The sequence below is a fragment of the Balaenoptera acutorostrata genome, chromosome 19 (genome assembly GCF_949987535.1).
Source record: "Balaenoptera acutorostrata chromosome 19, mBalAcu1.1, whole genome shotgun sequence".
Classification (NCBI taxonomy): Eukaryota; Metazoa; Chordata; class Mammalia; order Artiodactyla; family Balaenopteridae; genus Balaenoptera; species Balaenoptera acutorostrata.
In genome coordinates this window covers 62,795,251-62,816,174 of record NC_080082.1, presented here as the reverse complement: position 1 = coordinate 62,816,174, position 20,924 = coordinate 62,795,251, and the positions used below count along the sequence as shown (strand labels likewise).

The window sequence follows — 20,924 nt, the reverse complement described above, 5'->3', positions numbered from 1 at the left end:
TGCCCGTGCCCCCCGCCCCCGCCCCGGAGCCCGGCGTCCCGGCCCCCTCCCGGCCTCCCACCCCCCACCCCCCGCGCCCGCGGCCTCACTCGGCGGACGACGCCGGGAGCTGGGACCGGCGACCGCTCATTGGCTACCGCGGAGGAGGGGAGGGGCAGGGAAGGAGGGGGGAAAGGATGCGGGGAGGGAGGGAGACGGGCCTCGAGAATGGGGGAGGCAGGGAGCGAGAGAGAATAGAAACAGAGGTAGAGAGCCCGAGAGGGGCAGGGGCACACAGAGCGGCAGAGAGACAGAGAAGAGAATCCAGAGTCACACCGAGACCTCGAGGCTGTGAAATTCTGAGACTCGCAGGTCTGGAGACTGGAGGAGACACAGAGATGGCCTAAAAGAGACAGAGAGAGAAATGGAGAGGCAGAGATCTGATCTAGGATCCCTCCTCTTCCTCCAGGCTCAGAGATTCTGGGGTCCTGGAAGTGGAGAGGTCACAGACAGAGAGAGACAGGTAGACCGTCAAAGACCTTTGGGCTGAGAAATGCTGAGACCCAGAGACCTTGAGGTAGGGAGAAAGAGAGAGAAGAGAGAGAGAGAGAGAGAGAGAGAGAGAGAGAGAGAGAGAGAGAGAGAGAGAGAGAGAAGAGACCCTGAGAAGAAGAGACGGCAGGGGCAATCCTGGGGTACCCTGATGAAGACTGGGGCTCTGCCCAGGCGTGGGGCGGAGCCTGGGGTCTGGGCGGCTGGAAGAAGCTGGAGGGGGCGTCCCGGGCCGGGGTCCCCTGAGCAGCAGGCGGGCGCAGAGCGGAGCCGGGTCCTGCAGCCGCCGCGGAGCCCGGAGCCGGGCCAGCACCCACCACCCCCCCGCCGTGATGTCAGCGGGGCCACTCTTAAAGGGGCAGGCCGCCCGCCGAGGGTCGGAGCAGGGGCAGGGGGCCGCGGGCACCGGTTGGGGGTACCGCGGCGGTGCTGGGAAAGAGAGAAGCCCCAGCATCCAACTGGACAGAGTCCCGGAAACCCAAGAGCCTGCAGGGACGAAGAGACGCCGGGGTTCCCCGAGGGAGCCTGCGAAGCTTTGAAGCTCAGTCCCCTCCAAATACACCGACGGAGGCACACCATTCCATTGGCCTGTCCCTGTCCAGGGACTACACTTCCCATCAGCCCTGGCGGCGGGGGCCGCACTTGGGGGAAGCGTCCGCCGCAGTGTCTGCTGGGAAGTGTAGTCTATTTGGACTGCCCTCTCCACGCCCCTCGCTCGCAAGTGGGTCAAGGGAAAGAGGCCCGGAGGGCGCATCTGCCTGCCCTTTGCCTCAGTCTCTGATTCTTAAGCTCACGGGTTTCTCTGTCTTGGGGGGGTCTCTCAATAGCAGGCTTGCCTTTCATCCTCCCTCTTAGGACTTCCCAGTCGCTGGGTCTCAGTGTGCCAGTGTGTGAGCCTTATTGCTCTGGGCGAATATGTGCGTGCTTGTCTTTGTGCCCGGGATCTCTACCTGACACGCTCAGTGGTCTATGAGTACACCGCTGCCTCTTCCTGCACGTGTCCACTTTGATCCTCTCTATGGCACTCTGTGTGTAGCTCGCTCGCGCTCGCTCGCTCTCTCTCTCTCTGCTTTCTCCAGGTCTCTGTTCTTTACTCTCATGCTGTGGGCATCATCTCTCACTTGATGGGTCTCTGCGTTTTCCCTCTCTCTCTGCAGACCCCTCCTCAGCCTCTGTCTCTCTCTGTTTGTTTCTATGTTCAGTCGTTGTCCCACCTGCACACCCCCTTCATTCTCCAAGCTTAGAAGAAAACATCCAGACACTTCAGCATCAGCATCCCAAATTTATTCTCCAGCAGCTGTGGCAGGGTGGGAGAGGCAGAGGATTGGGGGTGGGGAGAGTCCCCGAGAGTGGCAGGCACTGGGGTAGAGGTAGGGTTCCGAGCAGGACTGGAGAAGCCATGCAGTGGTGGGTTTAGGGTGGGGAGTCTAGGACAAAAGCTGACTGAGAACAGCTGGGGAGAGGATCCTCCATACATCCCAGGAATCCCCAGAGTGTAGAAGAGGGGCACTGGAGCACAGAGGCACAGCTTCCCACTTACTCCAGAATGGAGTGGAGGTAGGTGGGGCCTCGGAGGTGGGGGGTTGTTCTGAAATCCCAGTCTGAAACAGCCCGTCCCATGACACTATTTCCCAGAAATAAGAAAGAAGAAGAAGAAGAGGCATAGATTCTACCAAGATGGAGTCTAGAACTCCTTGGAGTTGGGATGGTGTTGGTGGTTCTGCAACTTGGTGGAGCGCAATCCAGAACACTGAGGCAGGTCAGAATCTAGGGCTCAGCGCAGTAGAATCTAGAACACGGCAAGACTCCAGAGATTGTATGGAGTTTAAAATGCCAGGAACGCTTGGGAGGGGCATCTGGAACCCGGGGCAGGGAGGGGGGAGGGCAGAGGCCAGAATGTTGGGGCGCAAGATCTAGAACTGGGGAGGGGGTGGTGAAGTGGGGGGCGCGTGGGGTAGGGGTAAGGCTGGCGCAAGATCTAGAACTGGGGAGGGAGCCATGGGGACACCTAGTGGCGGCAGGTGAGATTACATGACTGGCACAGGCGCTGGGCTGATGGGGCTGCGGGCATCCGGGTGCACGAAATCCGGGTTGACATAGGTGAAGCCTTGGAATTCGGCTTGGTCGATGCTGGCCAGAACTAGGCGGTCTGGGGGAGTCAACGCTGGCGCCGCCCGCGTGAAGAACTTGTCGAAGTTTTCGCCGCTGCGGCCACACTGTGGGAAACACCGGGAGGGAAACATGAAGTACTGGAGCTCATGGATATTCCACCCTCTAGGGGCCAAGATTTTGTTCCCAGAAGGTGACTGACCGGGCGGGGTCTGAAAGGAGGCGCGATCTCTAATCTTTCCAGCCGTTCCCAGTCGATCCAGCGGAAAAAGCCATGAGCTCGGATGGTGGGTTCTCCATCTGGCCCCGAGCCCAGGCGCTTTGCTGGGTGCTTGGTTAGGAACTGCAGGAAACACAGAGAGAGACGGACAGACAGACAGAGTCCCAGACAGGGAGGCCCAGAGGACGACAGAGAGAGAGGAAGACAAGGAAGGAGGAACAGAGAGACAAGCATAGAGATCCAGAAAGAGCAGAATGGGGGTGGGGGGGGGGATGGGACAGAGATGGAGGAGGGAGTGGAAAGAAGAAAGGGAGAGAGAAAAAGGAAGAGGGGGAATAAATGAGATGGGGTAGATGAAACCCAGATCCAGAGACCCAGGGAGAGACAAAGAAAGAAGCAAAATTAGGGTGTGAGGGTATGAGGGGTGGAGAAACCCAGAAAGAGAGGAAGGGGAAACAGAAAGAATCCCAGATTGGGGACGGAGGGAGAGAGGGAAAGAGGGAAAGTGTCAGAGAGGGAGAAGGGGGGAGAGAGAGGAGATTGAAGACCCAGAGAAAAGGGGGAATAGAGATCCAGAGAGAGGGGGAGACTCAGAGGGAGGACAGATACCCAGAGAAGGTAAGAGACAAGCAGGGGCAGGGGTGGGGGAGACAAAGGTCCAGAAGGAGAAGAGGATGGAGACCCAGGAGACAAACGCCCAGAGAGAGGGATGAAGACCCCATATGAGGGCGGAGACTCAGAGAAAGGGGAAGACAGAGACACAGAAAAGGAAGAGGAGAGAGACCAAGAAAGAGAAGGATAGAGATCCAGTGTGTGTGTGTGTGTATGTGAAGGGGGGGAGGGTGAGAAGGTAATAGAGACCCAGAGAGAGGAGAACAAAGATGCAAAAGGTGGACAGAGATTCCCGAAGGACACAGAAAAAAGGTAGCAACACAGAAAGCCCCATGATACGTAGATGGAGGCAGAGGGATGAGACAGAAGCCCAGAGAGAGATAGTCAGAGAGACATGGAGACGGGAGCTAGAAGCAGAAATGTCCTAACATCTGTGGAACAGCTGCTGTAGGCTAGGCTCTTCCTCCTGCCTTAACTCCACAACCCCAGAGGAGGAGACGGAGTTTCCTAGAGTTTTGGTGACTTGCCCAACCGAGATCCCGCAGGAAGAAAAGGGGCAGGAGTTAGGTTCACCTGACGCAGCCAGTTCTGGAGAGGCGGGCCTTGGCCTTCCAGCACTTCCTGCCATGAGCTGGGGAGAGGGGCTAGCACAGGAGGACACGGTAGAGGCCATCCTTGGACTGCAGGTGGCAGCAGGGCAGTATGTTATTGTTCTAACAAAATCTCTGTATTATATAAATTTTGTCAGCAGACGGGAGTAAAGCAACTTGAGGAACGGGAGCCTTTTCCTAAGGTGCACGTAGACAGTGTGTGGGCAGCCCTGGACAGCAGCAGTGGGGCATGTGGCTTATGGGTCTGGAGAATCTGGGAGTTAGGTCTCTCACCCCCTTGCAGATGGCCACAGCTTCCCGGGAAAGCGACTTGGGGTAGGTGACAGTTTGTTCCATGATGGCCTGGAACAGTTCCTCCTCGTCCTCCCCATCAAAAGGGGGCTAAGGAAGTAGAGGGGATAGTCAGAGACTTGACAAACTACCTGGCCGCACCTTCCACACCCTCACTGTCCACCATGACCACAGCCCACCCCTGGGCCCCCAAATTCCTAGGGAAAAATCTGACCAAACCGCAAAAGCTATATCTTTCTCACTTTCAGACTCCACTGTTTTCTATCTCAGATGCTTCAGCTCTCTGCACCTCTTTGCGGGTCTGTCTCTCTTTCTCTGCTATGTAAATTGGCAGGGTATTAATTAGGCAACGTGTCATTTAAATAGAAGAGAGAAAAACTGCAGGAAAAGCTGTAAAAGCATTCTCCCGGTTGGATGAGCGGCCTCCAGTCTTCTGGGATTAGCAAAAGCAGCACCCAGGCAAAGATTCTTAATGTGAGGTCTAGGAAGCCTGTTTGCACCATTGTGGGGGTCCATGAATTTGAATGGGAAAAAAACATGCATCTTTATTCTTTAAAATCTAAAACTGAAATTCAGCATTCATGGAAATTACAGGAAACAAACCCGATTAGTCGTAACTGTGACTTCATCACCGATGGAAATCACAGATACTTTCGTAGCACATAAGAGTTGCAAATATCTCAAAAAATCAGTCACTTCTACTTCAAAATTACTGGTAGACCTTCCTATTTACTTCCTATTCCTGTGAGATATTACCACTTAATTCATTAGTAGGATATCACATATAGGTCCATATTCTAATAGGTTTAGACAACCGTACGCATTTAAGTTAAATTTATTTAGTTGGTTAAATTACCAATTAAACTTTTAACATTCTGATAACCATATTTCAATATGATTGGCTTCTTTTGTAATGCTATTATCTTACTTCATGCATTTAAAAACACTGTTCTGAGAAGGGGGTCCGTGACACAAGAAAGGTGAGGAACCCCTAGCCTGTGGGAAGATAATGCTTCAGGACCACGGAGAGCGCTCTCCTATCTGGCTGACCTTCCCCACAGCTTAGCACACCTCATTAGCCTATAGACAGACATCCCTTCCTGACCTGCTCCTCCTGAGATAATGGCCACGTAACAGGTGGCACCCCATCCGTGTTGCCTTTAGTCAAATCAGCCTCTCCCCACCTTCCCTTACCTGCCCCGCCAACATCTCATACAGCAGGACCCCAAAGGACCACCAGTCGACAGACTTCCCATAGGGCTGGTAGGCAATGATCTAGCAGGGGAGGAAGGAAGGCAAGGGATTATGATTTGTGATTCAAGAAACCTAGGGCCCCTCTGGCTTCACTGCCTGGGAACCCTACCCACTTTAAATGTTTTCAGCACAAACTTTTCCCATTCAGAACACTTTGGCTCCATCCTCTGGAAAATTTGGGAAACAAACTCTACCTACTTGGAACATTCCTTTGGTCCCAAATATAAAGACTATCTAAAGACCAAGTCGCAAGTTCCACCCATCCAGAATATCTAGGTAACTGGACTCTCTCCTTACAATATCAGGTGCATAGGGCAAAATTTCAGAGACCAGAGAGTCTTAAATCTGGACACATGTCAGATTCTTCTAGGGGACTGTTTTTTGTTTCTTTTTTTAAATAAAATTAATTAATTCATTAATTAATTTTGGCTGCGTTGGGTCTTCGTTGCTGCGCGCGGGCTTTCTCTAGTTGTGACAAGCGGGAGCTCCTCTTCGTTGCGGTGTGCGGGCTTCTCATTGTGGTGGCTTCTCTTGTTGCGGAGCACGGGCTCTAGGCGCACGGGCTTCAGTAGCTGTGGCACGTGGGCTCAGTAGTTGTGGCTCGCGGGCTCTAGAGCACAGGCTCAGTAGTTGTGGTGCACGGGCTTAGCTGCTCCGCGGCATGAGGGACCTTCCCGGACTAGGGCTCGAACCCGTGTCCCCTGCATTGGCAGGCGGATTCTTTTTTTTTTGGCTGTGTTGGGTCTTCGTTGCTGCGCATGAGCTTTCTCTAGTTGCAGCGAGTGGGAGCTACTCTTCCTTGCAGTGCGTGGGCTTCTCATTGCGGTGGCCTCTCCCATTGCAGAGCACGGGCTCTAAGGCGTGTGGGCTTCAGTAGTTGTGGCACACGGGCTCTACAGCGCAGTCTCAGTAGTTGTGGCGCACGGGCTTAGTTGCTCCGTGGCATGTGGGATCTTCCCGGACCAGGGCTTGAACCCATGTCCCCTGCATTGGCAGGCAGATTCTTACCCACTGCGCCACCAGGGAAGCCCTAGGGGACTGTTTAAAGAGAGGTGTTCGCAGCCCTGAAGAATTCCAGCCACAGTAGGCCAGAGTCAGAGGCAGGAAGATGTGTGTATTTTTCAAAATCTCCCCAGGTGATTCTGATTACCAGCTATGTTTTGAAACCACTGGCACTGGTTACTTGGGCACTCTCATAGAATCACCAGGAAAGATCAAGGAGGGCACCACCAACCCCACCTCCTCCATCAAGTGAGAAGTCAGGACGTGCTCTCAGTCTACTTACATACAGTCAGATCATTAGCTTCACCACCCCCCCCAACAAAATCAGAGCATACTCTGCCCACTTGAAATAGTCAGGGGACACCCTCCACATGCCTAATGTTCCAGGGGGATGGGGCCCACCCACTCCGAGTACACTGGAAATCATCTCCACCTTCTTAGAACAGGCCAGTAACAGGCCCTGTTCTCCTAGAATCCCTAGAGCTGGTCCTGCTCTTTTAGAACATTCACCCACAGGTCCCCCCACTTTGCCTATTTAGGGACTCAGCTCCGCCCACTTACAACGCTCCGTACGAGCCTCTCTGTGCTGCTTGCTGCTGGAACACCCACGACTCGTGTAAAGACCCCAGGGTCAAGTCCCCATACTCTGAATACGAGACGACCAGCCACAGCTACTCCGTGAATTTGGAGAGCACCAAGAGGAGCGGAGGTAGGATTACCTCGGGGGCTATGTAGTCCGGGGTCCCACAGAAGGTGCGAGTTGTGGTCCCGGGGAAGACGTTCTCCTTGCACATGCCAAAGTCAGTGATCTTGATGTGTCCTTCGGCATCCAGCATCACGTTGTCCAGTTTCAGGTCCCTGAGGGTGGGAAGGGCACAGTTCAACGGGCTGGAGCCTTAAGTTCAAGTTCCTTCTCTTCTGGGGGTCTGATTCCCTCCCCTGAAAGGCCTGGGACTGCTCACCGATAGACGATGCCCTGATTGTGAAGGAAGAAGAGGCCGATGGCGATTTCCGCTGCGTAGAACCTGGAGGCGGAGGTGGGGAGTCAGAAGACCAGAGACCGGAGCCCACTCCCTTCCACCTTCCCTCTACCCTCCTCTCCTGGCCAAGACTCACGCTGCATGGGGCTCCTTAAACTTGCCCAACTGCTGAATGTGGTACATCAAGTCGCCCCCAGTGACGTACTCCATCACAAAATACAGGCGGTCCTGGGGAGGAGTGGACGGGACTTAGAGGCGAGGACACGCCCACCAGGGGTTGGAAACGTCCATTCCTGCCCACCTGAGACAAAGGCTCTGGATCCACCCAATCAGAAATCCAGAGCAACTGTCTGTGCCCACGGGGAGGCCCCGAAGATTCTCAACCGGCCACTGCAGAATCTCCACCCACCCCATCCCCTGTTACTTCGAACTGTCAGGTGTTCCGGTCCTCCATTCTCGGAATTTAAGATTGACGCCCACCATTTGCTTGAAATTCCAGGGATACTGAAACCTCTTTCCATATCCACTCACATGCATATGCAATCATGGCCACCTGTTAGGAACCAAAGTTGTTCGGGCCTCACTAGCAAATGATAGTAATTTTTAATTTATTTTATTTTTATTTTTTTGGCCGTGCCGTGCCACTTGCAGGATCTTGGCTCCCTGACCAGGGATTGAACCTGGGCCCCGTGCAGTGGAAGCATGGAGTCCTAACCACTGGACCGCCAGGGAATTCCCGATACAGTACTAATTTTTAAAAAACTCCAGGAAGGGGACTTCCCTGGTGGCACAGTGGTTAAGAATCAGCCTGCCAATGCAGGGGACACGGATTCGAGCCCTGGTCCGGGAAGATCCCACATGCCGTGGAGCAACTAAACCTGTGCGCCACAACTGCTGAAGCCCGTGTGCCTAGAGCCCAAGCTCCACAACAAGAGAAGCCACCGCGATGAGAAGCCCGCGCACCACAACGAAGAGTAGCCCCCGCTCGCGGCAACTAGAGAAAGCTCATGTGCAGCAATGAAGACCCAATGCAGCCAAAAATAAATAAATAAATGAATAAAAATTTAAACAAAACAAAACAAAACCTCCAGGAAGCTGGCTACGCCCACTCAGAGCTCTTGGAAGTAGAGTCACGCTCTCTCTAACCCCTGACAGTTCTGACTCTTTGTCCCATGCCACAGCCTTCGGGAAACACCCTGTTTCTGACGAGTCCTGAACTCAGAATCCAAGAGTGACAACCCCATCACTCAGAGCCCACTTGTAGGCATACTCACTCACTTAGAAGACATTCTCCACGCATTCTTTTACTCCAGAAGCCCTTACTCAAAAAACACCCACTCAAGACCTAGGGGATTCAGGCCGCTCCCACGCAGGATCCTAGCCTTGTGGCCACGCCCTCCAGGGCACCTGCATTCTGGCCACGCCCACTGAGGAGCCGGCCACACCCAGTCAGAGTTCACAGGGTTCTTCCGCCTTGCCAAAAACTCAGAATCTCAAAGCAAACGCTTGATCCATCCAGTGGGGATGAGGCAGGGCTCCTGAGCCGGCCTCTGCCGCCTCCTTTCTTACCGGGGTCTGGAAAGTGGAGTGAAGCTGGGTGAGAAAGTGGGGCCGGCCTCCGGGGCCTCGACCCCCCAGGGCCAACACGCGTTTCTCCACCAGGGTGCAGTCCACGTCGTCATCCTGGACAATCACGTCTTTCTTCAGGATCTTGATGGCATAGAGCTCGTCGGAGCCCCTGCGCTCGGCCAGCATCACCTAGGGGCAGAGGCGGGAAAGGCCCAGTCCTTCTTGGGAAACCAGAGGTTCGGGTCCCTACCCCTCCCTTTCAAGGACACAGACAAACGGAGTCCCGGGTCCTCCCTCTCCCTCTCAGGGGCCAGGCGCCCTGACCTTGCCAACTACCCCCTCAGAGAAAGTATCCACATCTTTATGCCTCTCCTCTCCAGGAACTCAAGAGGCCCCATCAAACTCTCTTTGGGGACTCAGTAGCCTAGTTCCCTCCCCCCTGCACTTCATCTCTAAGAACCAGAAACCTGAGCCCCACCCCCAGACATTCTCCCCCTTCTCCCAGAGCCCCAGGAATCCAACCTTCCCAAAACTGCCTTTTCCTAGAACCATGAGGAAGGTGAAGTCAGAGATGTGCAGACGTCCAGGGCTTGCCCCGAAGAAACAGCGCTTGGAGTCGGTGGGACTAGGGGACGGGGAGGGGATGGGAGAGGAAGAAGGACCCATCCGCACCCTCTGTGAGAAAGGGGAGAGATCCGAAGCTAGTCAGACCCCAGAAGGGGATAAGGAGGTGCCCCTCAGAGAGACAGCACCCAAGAACGAAAGGGACGGGGAGAGATGGAAAGATGGAGAGAGAAAAAAAGTTGTTTCCACCCCCCTCTTTGGCTTAAGAGCTTTCTCTGATTTCCCGTAGCCTGGAGGGTTTATTATTCAACTAGCACTTAGATAGCTTACTATATGCCATTGATCCTCCAGGAGACCCTTGTCACCCACCCCACCCCCCATTTTAGAGGAGATGGCACAGAGACATTAAGTAACTTGCCCGAAGTCACACAGCAGGTTAAAAAGCAGAGCCAGAAATCAAAGTCCATTAAAGTCAGAAACTGTGTCTCCCTCCTGCTTTCCGTTTTTCTACCATCACTCCTGCTGACTTGGGTCTCAGCAGGAGTGTGTTGAGTGGATGAAGGTCTCAGGAGATGAGTGCTGAATGCACATCCTGTTGTTCTATGTTCAGAGCACACCCAGAATCTGAACACCTTTACCATCATTGTCCCCCGGGGGAAGCCACTGGCAACTCCCCTCTGGGCCTTCACAGTAGCCTTCTTCCTTCTTCCACCATCTGTTCTTGACACAGAGGCAGTCATCTTGTCCAAATAGAAATCATCTCAGGCCACCTCCAATGCCCTCCCATCTCACTTGGTTTAAAAGCCAAAATCCTTCCAATAAATGACGAGGCCACCCCCACCCCTTCTCTCTCTGACTCCATCTCCTACTTCTTCCCACCCTCATCCCTCATCCCTCCCTCTGCTCCAGCCTCACTGCTGGTCTGGGCCCACCTCAGGGCCTTTGCACGTGATCTTCCCTCCACCTGGAAGGCTCTCCACTATCCTCACGGCTCACTATTTCATCTCCTTTATGTCTTTGCCCAAAGGTCACTTTCTCAGTGAAGGCTTCTCTGCTTATTGCTATTAAAATCTCAAAAAACAGCACTCCCTATCCTCTTTATCATTTATTTTTCTCCATTATCACACATCACCTTCTGACATAGGATCATTCACTCCTTTATTCTGTTGAATGCCTTCCTCCAAGTGTAAGCCCCATGAGGGCAGGAGGTTCTCTCTCTCTCTCTCTCTCTCTCTTCTTGTTTTCTGCTATATCCCCAGTGATTAGAACCATGCCTTGCACACAGAGGGCTCAACAAAATGTTTTTTGAAAGAATAAATGGGAGAGAGAGAGAGTGAGCGCATTATTCCTTCCTTGGCCTGGAAATCTCATCTCCCTGTCCTTTCCCTGGGGAATTCTGCACTTCCTGTCTACGAACTTTTCTCTGACTCACCCAGGTCCTGCCAGAGGCTTAGGACTCCCTAGTGCCTGAGGTCATCTCCACGATCAAACACACTCCTTCTCTATCTGTAACTTTCTCCTATATTGAAAGAGGAGCTCCCCAGGGAATGGCCTGATTCTACTCCCAGAATAGGGCTTGGTTTACATAAAACCTCAGGAAATAGGTGTTCAGTAAGTCAAAAAAACAATGGAGGAGAGAAAGGTACAGTGATAAATAGGCAGAAAAACTCAAGGAGCAATTCAGGTGTCACCTCCTTAGGGAAGTCCTCCCTGACCACCTCCACCCCAACCCCCTGGCCCCAGGCTGGGGTTAGTGCCTCCTCTATGCTTCTTTGTTCCCTGGGCTACCTCTAATTTAGCACATCATCCTGGAATCTGAGTATTTGTGACTGTGTCCCTACCTTGGGGAGTTGCCTGAGGGTCAGATTCGGCTCTGGAGAGCTAGGATTACTCAGCAAGCGCAAGACCTGCCACCAAGTATGTGCTCAACCCATGTGTGTGGAAATGAAGACAGATGTTGGAGGAGAGAGAGGTGGGGGGACAGATACAGACCACAGGAAAGGAAACTGTCTCCATTCCAGGCCTCCAGCTCTGCTCACCTCGTACAGTTCCAAGGGGTAGTTACAGGCCTGGGGGAGAAGAAAGCCAGAGTCAGAGCCCCCAGAGAGGTAGGAGATTTCCCTAAAGCAGGGGATGGGGGTCCCCAGACCCGCAAGCCAGGGGGGATGGATGGGAACTCTAATTCCCAGCAGTGCCCTAGAAGAGCAGAAAGAACTCCAGGCTTTTCTGGGAATTTTAGTCCCAGGGCCAGTGGGCAAGCAGCGATGGAGTTTGGGAAAGGCCAGCTCTGAACTGTGGGTGACGGGGCTGGGCTCCTGGAGGGGAAGCCGGGGTCTGGGTACCTCAAACTTCTGGAGGAGGCCGCAGTTGTCAGCATCAGCCACTGGCACATTGTAATATTCGCCCTCCTCCTGGTTCAGTAACTTGTACCTGACAGACAGACGGAGACCAGAGCGGGGCAGGAGTAGGGGAGACGGATGGGGAGGGGGGGCACCCGCGGGAGAGGCAGAGACATCAGAAGGAGGGAAGAGACAGAGAGACAGAGATGGAGAGAGAACGAGTGAGATAAGGAGAGAGGGGCGGCGGGGAAAGAGATAAAGAAGCACAGGGAAGTAGAAAAGATAGTGCCCTAGAGGAGAAAGACCACCCACGGAAATTGATGCAGATGCCGGGGCCCCGCCCCCAGCCCCGCCCGGCCCCGCCCCCGCCCTCACCAGCCGTCCACGGGAACCTTGAGCAGCTCCGAGACGCCAAAGGACATGGCACCCATGAAGTCGTTGCGGGAAGTCCGGTCCCAGTCCCACACCTCCACGCTGAGCCGGCGCTCCACGTCCCCCGGCTTCAGGTTGCTGTGGGAAGGGGGTGGCGCAGTGAGGGGCCCAGCTCTTGGCTGCCCACCTTTCCACCCTGGGGAAGAGCAGGCAAACCCGGTGAGCTGGGGCCTGTTTCCTGCTCTGTAAAGTGTTTTGCCACCCCAGGTCCTCCCGAAGAGCGTCTCTCTCCCTGTCTGGGCCTAAGTAAACCTAGACAGCTCTCTCAGTCTCCCTCCCCCCCTGGCTCTTCCCCATCTCTGTCTCCTGGCCTTTCTCTCCAGGCCTCTCCTTTTCACGGGGCCCCTCTCCTCCCTCCAGATCTGTCCGTCTGTCTTTCCGTCAGTTGGCTTCTCTTTCCCTCCCTGCCACCCACCCATCGCCGCCATTCCTTCTGTGTTTCTCTTTGGGTTTATGTCTCTTCTTCTGAGTCGCAGGGTCTGCCTATCTCCCTCTCGGATCCCTGTCTCATTCTAAAGTGGTGAGCTTTGTTGGAGACGAAGCACACAGATGTCTGTCTCTCGCCTTCTGTATCTCCATCCCTCTCCCTCAACCACTTCATTTTCTTCTCCCACCACCTTCTTCTGCCCTTTTTGGGATTCCCCCAATCCTAACACCTGCTCTCTGGGGTGTTCTGGGCCACCAGGACCCTCAGATCATTCTCTATCAGTCATTACAGCCTCCCCTGCACCCGAGGCTCACAACACAAAGGTCTCGTTCCACACAGGGTTTAGCGTGGCTTTCACCGTCCGGGTCTTCTGTTTTGTCAAATTCCGAGGATCTGGGATGAGCTTCAGTTTCACATAGGGATCAGACAGACCATTGGGGTCCATTGGGATGAGGTTACGGGCCTCGCCAACTGAGCGGGGAGGGGAAGGAGGGTAGATGGGGTTAGAGATCCAGGAAGAAACCCCCGAGCCTTCCCCCAGCCAGCAATCAAGAATTCCAATCTCTCAGCATCCGTTCTCAAGACCCAGGTGTTTTTGATCTTTTACTTCTCCAGTGCCCAGAAGACAGGGCATGAAGCTCTTTCCCCAGCCAGTGACCCAGAAATCAAACCCAAAGCCCCTGGCTCCATTAGGACCCAGGAGTCGGGACCCTGGCCATATCACCACTAGTAAACCCGAACCTTCTTCGGAACCAGCTCTTCTCTCATTCCCCACCCCCCACCCCTCCACCCCCAGGACCTTGATGCCCAGAACAGCCATTTAGAGGCGCTGAAAGTCGCCAGAGGCGTGGCTGGAGAAGGGGCCTCGAGCTAGAAGGGGCGCGGCCGAGTGGTGTTCAGCTTTTGCAGGTGGGGTCAGGAGTGTGCGTGCGACCTTCGCGAGGGGCGTGGCCTTTCCGAGTCGGGGGGAGGGGCGGGGTGGGCAGCTCAGGTGAATTCAGTCGGTTCCTCACGCTCCGGTAAAGGGGCGGGGCCAGGCGAGGGGGCGGGGTCTCACCCGTGACGTGAATCTCATCCGAAGTGGGAGCCCGGATTTCCAGCTGCAGGCGGCCGCGGCGCTCCGTGTGGTCCACACCGCACAGAGAGGGCACGCTGCGCACGCAGCGCCGGTGCACGTTCATCTCGCAGCCTGGGGGGACAGAACTGAGGGTAGCACTTCAGGTCCCGCCCTTAACCCCAGACTCCATTCCCCAGCATTTACCGGGAACCCAGACACTGCACTTCTGCAGGGGCCCCGGAAGCGCCAAGTTCTGGCGGGCGCAGCAAGCGTAGACTCACAGGAGCACTTCATGCCCTGGTGCACCAGCCCGTAAAGGAGAGAGCCACAGTGGTCGCAGAAGGTGGGGCTGCTGTAGCTGTGCAGACGGAACTTGTGCTTGCTCCGGGGATCCTGGGGGCAGGGAGGAGCCGGTCAGAAGGGGTCTGCAGGGCGCACTAAAAGAACGTCCCTCTGAACTCTTTCTCTTCCGCCTTGCTCTCCCAGTCTTCCTGCTTCTCCACCTCACTCAGTCACTCTACAATATTTATTGAGCACCTCCTGTGTGCCAGGCACTGTTCCTGGTGCCGGGACCCAGCCCTGAGCAAAACAAAGGAAAACTCCTGTCCCTGTGGACTTCACTTTCTAATGGAGGGAGAGAGAAAATAAACACGATATGTAAAATATATAGTATTACAGATGGTAATAGGTGCTCTGGACAAAAATGAAGTAGGGAAGGGGACTGTGAAATAGAGTGATCAGGGAAGGTTTCACTAACAAGGTGGCATTTGGGAAGAACCTGAAGGAAGTGGAGGCTTCCAAAGTCCCATAGTCCCTAATCCCCAACCTTCCACAAGCTGTTCTCCGAGGACTTGTGGGCCACCATGAACCTCAGATCATTCACTGTCAGCCTCTGTCAATGTCTACCCGCTGATGATCTGCCTACTCTGAGCCCCCTGTGAGATGGAGAATATGACCTCTCAGTTTTAGGGACCCAGGCGTCCTAAATGAAAGACTAAGTGTAAACAACACAGCAGTGTCTGGCATGTTAAATGTGCTCAGTAGTGTTACTGCTGCCATTACTGCCATGGTTATTATTAGTGATTTTATTGCAGTCCCCACATACCCTTGGGTTTAATCAAGAGCTGGGCCGGGGCTTCCCTGGTGGCGCAGTGGCTGAGAATCTGCCTGCCAATGCAGGGGACACGGGTTCGAGCCCTGGTCTGGGAAGATCCCACATGCCGCGGAGCAACTAGGCCCATGAGCCACAACTACTGAGCCTGCGCGTCTGGAGCCTGTGCTCCGCAACAAGAGAGGCCGCGACAGTGAGAGGCCCATGCACCGCGATGAAGAGTGGCCCCCACTCACCGCAACTAGAGAAAGCCCACACACAGAAACGAAGACCCAACACAGCCAAAAATAAATAAATAAAGTGTAAAATTTAAAAAAAAAAAAAAAAAAGAGCTGGGCCGTTTCCCAGCTGCGTGATTTCAGACAAGTAAGTGCCCAATTTTGAGTCTCAGCGCCCTCCTCTGCCCAGTGGAAATAAACAATGTATATCTTGAAGTGATGCTAAATGTCGAGTCCAATTAAGCACGAATTTAAGACACCAGTAAAAGCATTCCTCCTTCCACCCTCAGCAATGTCTGAGTGTTAAATAATCTGATATTTGCCTTTTTCTAAGAATGCATTGCAAGAGTTATCCCTAGGGTGAAAATTCAGGACATTCTTGGGCTTCTACTTATTTTGCAGTTTAGTGGGGATTCTATTTTGAATTATACTTGGACGGAGGGAGGGTGTTGGCAGTTGCATGTGCTGGACCTCTAAAGATCTTCAGCTGACCCTAGCTCAAAGTGTTCCTGCCGCATGAAATGAGATGCTGTGGGTGAAAATTCCCAGCAGGGTACCTGACATAGAAGCTGTTGCGATTATTCTCAAGGTGAAAGTAGCTATTAAAAAGGAGACATACTGGGGCTCCAGTTCGAAAGATTAGGGTCCAGATTTTTGACTCTGCCGACCACCCAGCTGTGTGGCCTCCCCCCCACACCATCCTTTTTAGAGACTCAGGTTTCCTCCCCATAAAATGGGGCCATGAGCCCTCCCTGAAAGGGTTCTTGTGAAGACTGAATGAAATCATGCTTGTCAAGCCCTGAGCATTTCTTAAGCCCTTGATCTGTGTTGCTGACAACAAGATTAAAAGCTTAGTGCTTCACAAAGAAAAAGAAAGCCAGAGTGATACAGAGGAAAGACCTTGTCCTCTGTTTCCTCATCTGTAATAGTAATAATTTTACAATGATAATAATTAATAGTTTGTGTCTTGCTATGTACCAGGTGCTGTCCCAAGTATTTGACTCATTTAGTCCTTAAAACAGTCCTATAAGATGGGGGCATGGTAACCATCCCCATTTTATAGACAAGGAACTCCAGAGGTGCAGGGAGGTAAATAAACTTTTGGAAGGTCACAGAACCAATACGCGGTGCAGGTGGGACTCAAGCCCAGGTGTCCTGGCCCAGGAGCCTCAGTCAGATGAGGACAGGAACAATACCTAACCTCATAAGCTGTTAAGCAGATTCAGTCCTATACTCTATACAAGACACCTGATGAGTGCACGCAATGAGCCCTGGATCAATCAGATATAGTGTTTGTTGGTGGTGGAGGCGGGCAGGTGAGGCAGCCAATCATAACATATATAGGTGCTGGTAGACAGTGGTGCTTGATATGTGTTCTCAGAAGTCACATCCTCTATGTAAACAATTTTCTTGACCTGACAAGCTGGCAAAATGCCTCATGGACTTCCGTGGTGCTCTCTCTCTCTCTCTCATTCTGCCTCTTTCTCCATCTGCTAATCATAAAACCATCTCCAGCCCTGTGTCAGACCCTGGGCTCTTATCCTGCCTGACTTCCCTGAACTGTCAAAACAAGCCTGGGGTGGGGGGTGGGGGTGCTTCCCGGGCTTCCCTGGTGGCGCAGTGGTTAAGAATCCGCCTGCCAATGCAGGGGACTCGGGTTTGAGCCCTGGTCCAGGAAGATCCCACATGCTGCGGAGCAACTAAGTCCATGCACCACGACTACTGAGCCTGCGCTCTAGAGCCCGCGAGCCACAGCTACTGAGCCCACGTGCCACAACTACTGAAGCCCGTGTGCCTAGAGCCCGTGCTCCACAACAAGAGAAGCCACCGCAATGAGAAGCCTGTGCACCGCAGCGAAGAGTATCCCCCACTCGCCGCAACTAGAGAAAGCCCGCGCGCAGCAACGAAGACCCAACGCAGCCAAAAATAAATAAATTGATTAAATAAATTAAAAAAACAAAACAAAACAAGACTGGGGGCATCTAGACTGATGCTGTCCCACATGGTAGCCCTAACCACAGGTGGCTATTTAAATGGAAATCAGTGGATAAACAACAAGGTCCTAATGTATAGCAAAGGGAACTATATTCAATATCCTGTGATAAACCATAATGGAAAAGAATATTAAAAAAGAATGTATATATGTGTATAACTGAGTTACTTTGCTGTACAGCAAGAGATTGGCATAACATTGTAAATCGACTATACTTCAATAAAAAAATAAATTGAAATCAATTCAAATTAAATGGGATTGAAATTTCTGTCCCTCGGCAGCTAGCTGCGGTGGCTGATAGCTGGATGGCGAAGATACAGAACGCTTCCGTCGTTGCAGAAAGTTCTATTGGTCAACACTGGACGGTGAGCCTCATTATACAGAGGGGGAAACTAAGGCTCAAGAGAGACGAGCCCCACAGACAGAAAGAAAGTGAAGGAGGGATCAGGGGTAGGCGTGCAAGGTGGACAGTCCTTGTAAGCCCTTGATATTGGGGGGCAGGGGGAGGGAGAGAACGGTTGTGTGTATCTGTGTGAGCGCACATGGGGGATCTGTACATGCACATGTGTGTGTGCATACACGGGGGTCTAATATGCATATATATGTGTGTGTGTGTGTGTGTGTACACAGAGGTCTGTGTATGCATATATATGTGTGTGTGTGTGTGTACACAGGGGTCTGTGTATGCATATATATGTGTGTGTGTGTGCATGCACACGGGCAGGATGTCTGAAAATGCACATGTGTGTGCATGTGTATGACAGGATCTCTCTGGGCTTCCCTCTCTCAGCACCTTATCCTTATCTATCCTTAGCAGTTATCCTTATCTACCATTTTCTATTCTGGTTTCCCTTTCTGGGTATCTACCGCCCTGTCTCTCTGAGTTTCTCTGTCTCTGTCTCTTCCGGTCTTTCTGGGTCCCCTTTTCCTTCCTCCTGTGTCACTGTCTCTGTTCCATTGCTCTCACTCTCTCTGCCCCAATCTCTCTGTCTGGGTCTCTGTTTTTTTCTGCACCTCTGGGTTCTCTCTCTGTCTCATCTCAGGATCTCGGTGTTTGCATCGATTTCTCTCTCTGTCTCTCTCTCTGTCCCTCAGCTCTCTATTTTTTAAATCTCTTGACTCCTGGATCACAGCCCACATCCGTGCTGAGGTCCCCTCACCCCGCCTCCTCTTTGTCCCCCGCCTGGGTCCCCAGCCTGTCTTGGTCCCCTCTCATTCCCCCTTTCCAGGCCAAGGGCAGGGAATCTGGGCCAGACTAGCTCTCCCTATCTCTCCAGCCCCCCTCCCCTCCCAGCCTTAAAAATAGCAGGAGAAATTGGGACGGACGCCGAGGGGGTGAGGGCGGGGGCACAGCCCGAGGAGGAAAAACCAGGTGTCTGGGCACTCACGTCTGTCTGGGGGCCCTTCCCAGCGCCTGGACACTCGAAGGTCACAAATTCGTGGCATCGTCGATGAACCACAAAGCTGCAGACTGAAGGTGAGAATCATAGAGACACAGAGACAGACAGAGACCCCAATGGACAGTAAATCAGAAACAGAGGAGACCCAGACAGAAAGAAAACCAGGAGAGGAGGATCCCCATAGAGTCCAATACAGAGAAAATCAAAGAGACCTTGACATGCAGAGAGACAGAAACAGAGACACTGGGAGACAGAAATTCAAAACGTGGACCGAAAGAAAGAAACAGAAATGCAGAGAATCACAGAAACAGAGAAAACACAGAGAACCCAATGCATACCCACAGCCAAAGGGAGACAGAGACAGAGACACAGAGATAGAGAGACAGAGAGAGAGGCAAAGACAGAGAGAGGAAGACAGAGGAAGACAGAGAAAGACACAAAGAGATGGAGACAGAGAGAGAAAACAGGATCCCATTGACACAGACCCACAGACAGCGATAAGAAAGCCAGGAGAGAGGCAGGCCAACTAGAAGAGAGGAAACACAGGGAGAGGTCCTCCAACAGAATGGAGAGCATCAACTTGGGCAGAAGTGAGTCTGGGGGCGCCGCTGTCGGCCCGCCCCCCTCCCTGACTCACTCGGTTCTCAGCAGTAGCAGCTGGTGCTTTAGGACTCGGCCCCCTCTCCCGGCCCCCATAACTGCCGGCCCCACCCGGCCCCCACCCGCCCATCGGTGACCCCACCCGGCCGGCCCCTGCCTAGGACGGTGGTGTTGTCATGGCAACGGCAGCCTGGGGGGGGCTCTGACTTTGCATCTCCAGCCCCCCCTCCCTTCAGCTCCCCTTTTCCAAAATCTCACTGTTCCCATGGCAACAGATTCTCCAAATATCTGTCCCCACCTGGAGCCGGCCGAGGGAGGGGCCCCCAGCACCACCTCCGCGTTGGCCCCGCCGTCAGAGCTCCCTCCCCACTGCAGGTTGTGTCTCTGCCACACCCCCCGCCCCGGGCTCCCCCGCGCCTCTCTGGGGATCAGAGACACGTGTGTCAAGCAGCCTAGGCTGTGGGGCCCCAGCCTCCACCCTCCTGAGGGTCCTGGGAGTCCAGGTCCCCAGCTCTTACCTTGACATTGCAGGCCCTGTTTTCCAATCCCCCTGTAAGAGTCAAGGATCTGAGGTCAGTGCAGAAAAGGGTACCTGGACCTCTCACCTCTGCCAGTCATAGGAGGCCTGAGTCCTCCCATCCTCCTCCTCCAGGACCCAGGAGTCTGAGCCCCAGCTGACTCTCCTTTCCAGAACCCAGAAATTCTGGCCCCCCAGTCTCTCTTCTCTCAGACCCAGGAGCCCAGGCCCCCAGCCCCTTCCTTCAGACTCAGAAGTCCAGGGCCCCAGCCCCTCCTCTCTCTGACCCAGGAGTCCAGGCCCAGGCCCCTAGACCCCTCCTACCCTAGGGCCAGGAGCCAGGGCTGCAGCCCCCTCTTTCCTCATTACTGTGGGGTCTGGTGCGTCAGGGGTCTTTAGCCCTAGTCTCCTTATCCCTCAGGGCCCCAGCCCCCTTCCCTCACCATATGAAGTCAGTGCAGTGGCTGCAGAAGGTTGGCTGCTTGAAGAAGCGAGCGGTGAACTTGTGGCTCTTGACTTCGTGGACCACCTTCTGCCTCAAAGCCCCCTTTCTGCAAAACAGGGGCCGGGGTCCCCCCTCTGAATCGCCTCCGCCGGGGCCCAGGCCTGCCATGGCCCCAGGAACGTAGCAGGGACCAGGATCCTGCCTTTCTCGGGAAACAGGTGGAAGGGCAAGGAGCCGACGGCTCGTAAGAGCAAAAGAGACGGCGGGAGATTCCGAGGTGGGAAGGAGAGGGGCGAGGCACCTCCGGGAGCGGAGCGCGCAGGGCAGGGAGCGGCACCCCGGGGCGCGCCGGCTCCGCCAGGGGGAGCGGGCGAGTGCGGCGGAGAGCCGAGGGCAAGGGCCCGGAGGAGCCGGAGGCACGGGCGGCGGCGGTGGTGGGAGCTCCAGCTCAGGCACCTGCTGAAATGTGGGAGCCCCGGGTGGGGGGAGGCGTTGCCATGACGACCGAGGGGCGGGGTTTCGGCTTAAAGGCGTCCCCCTCCTTGAGACCTGGGACAAATGCCCTCCCCTCCAACACACACACACACACACACGTGCGCACACCCACGCCGGGGGCTGGCTGAAGGGAGGGGGCATCCTCCG

At 54.1% G+C, this 20,924-nt stretch overlaps 1 protein-coding gene across 1 annotated transcript; it reads right to left on the bottom strand.

Moving 5' to 3' along the window:
- Positions 1 to 2,525: 2,525 nt before the first annotated feature.
- On the bottom strand, positions 2,526 to 20,716 carry PRKCG (protein kinase C gamma). Its single transcript, XM_007181401.2, has 18 exons — positions 20,281 to 20,716; positions 19,839 to 19,870; positions 18,709 to 18,791; positions 14,280 to 14,391; positions 13,999 to 14,130; positions 13,256 to 13,412; positions 12,458 to 12,592; positions 12,086 to 12,173; positions 11,783 to 11,812; positions 9,702 to 9,854; positions 9,180 to 9,368; positions 7,747 to 7,838; positions 7,593 to 7,655; positions 7,350 to 7,488; positions 5,569 to 5,649; positions 4,357 to 4,464; positions 2,843 to 2,983; positions 2,526 to 2,747 (listed from the first exon to the last, which is right to left on the bottom strand). The coding sequence occupies exons 1-18, from the start codon at positions 20,448 to 20,450 to the stop codon at positions 2,559 to 2,561; spliced, it is 2,094 nt and encodes a 697-aa protein (XP_007181463.1). The 5' UTR covers positions 20,451 to 20,716; the 3' UTR covers positions 2,526 to 2,558.
- Between the last annotated feature and the right edge of the window lie 208 nt (positions 20,717 to 20,924).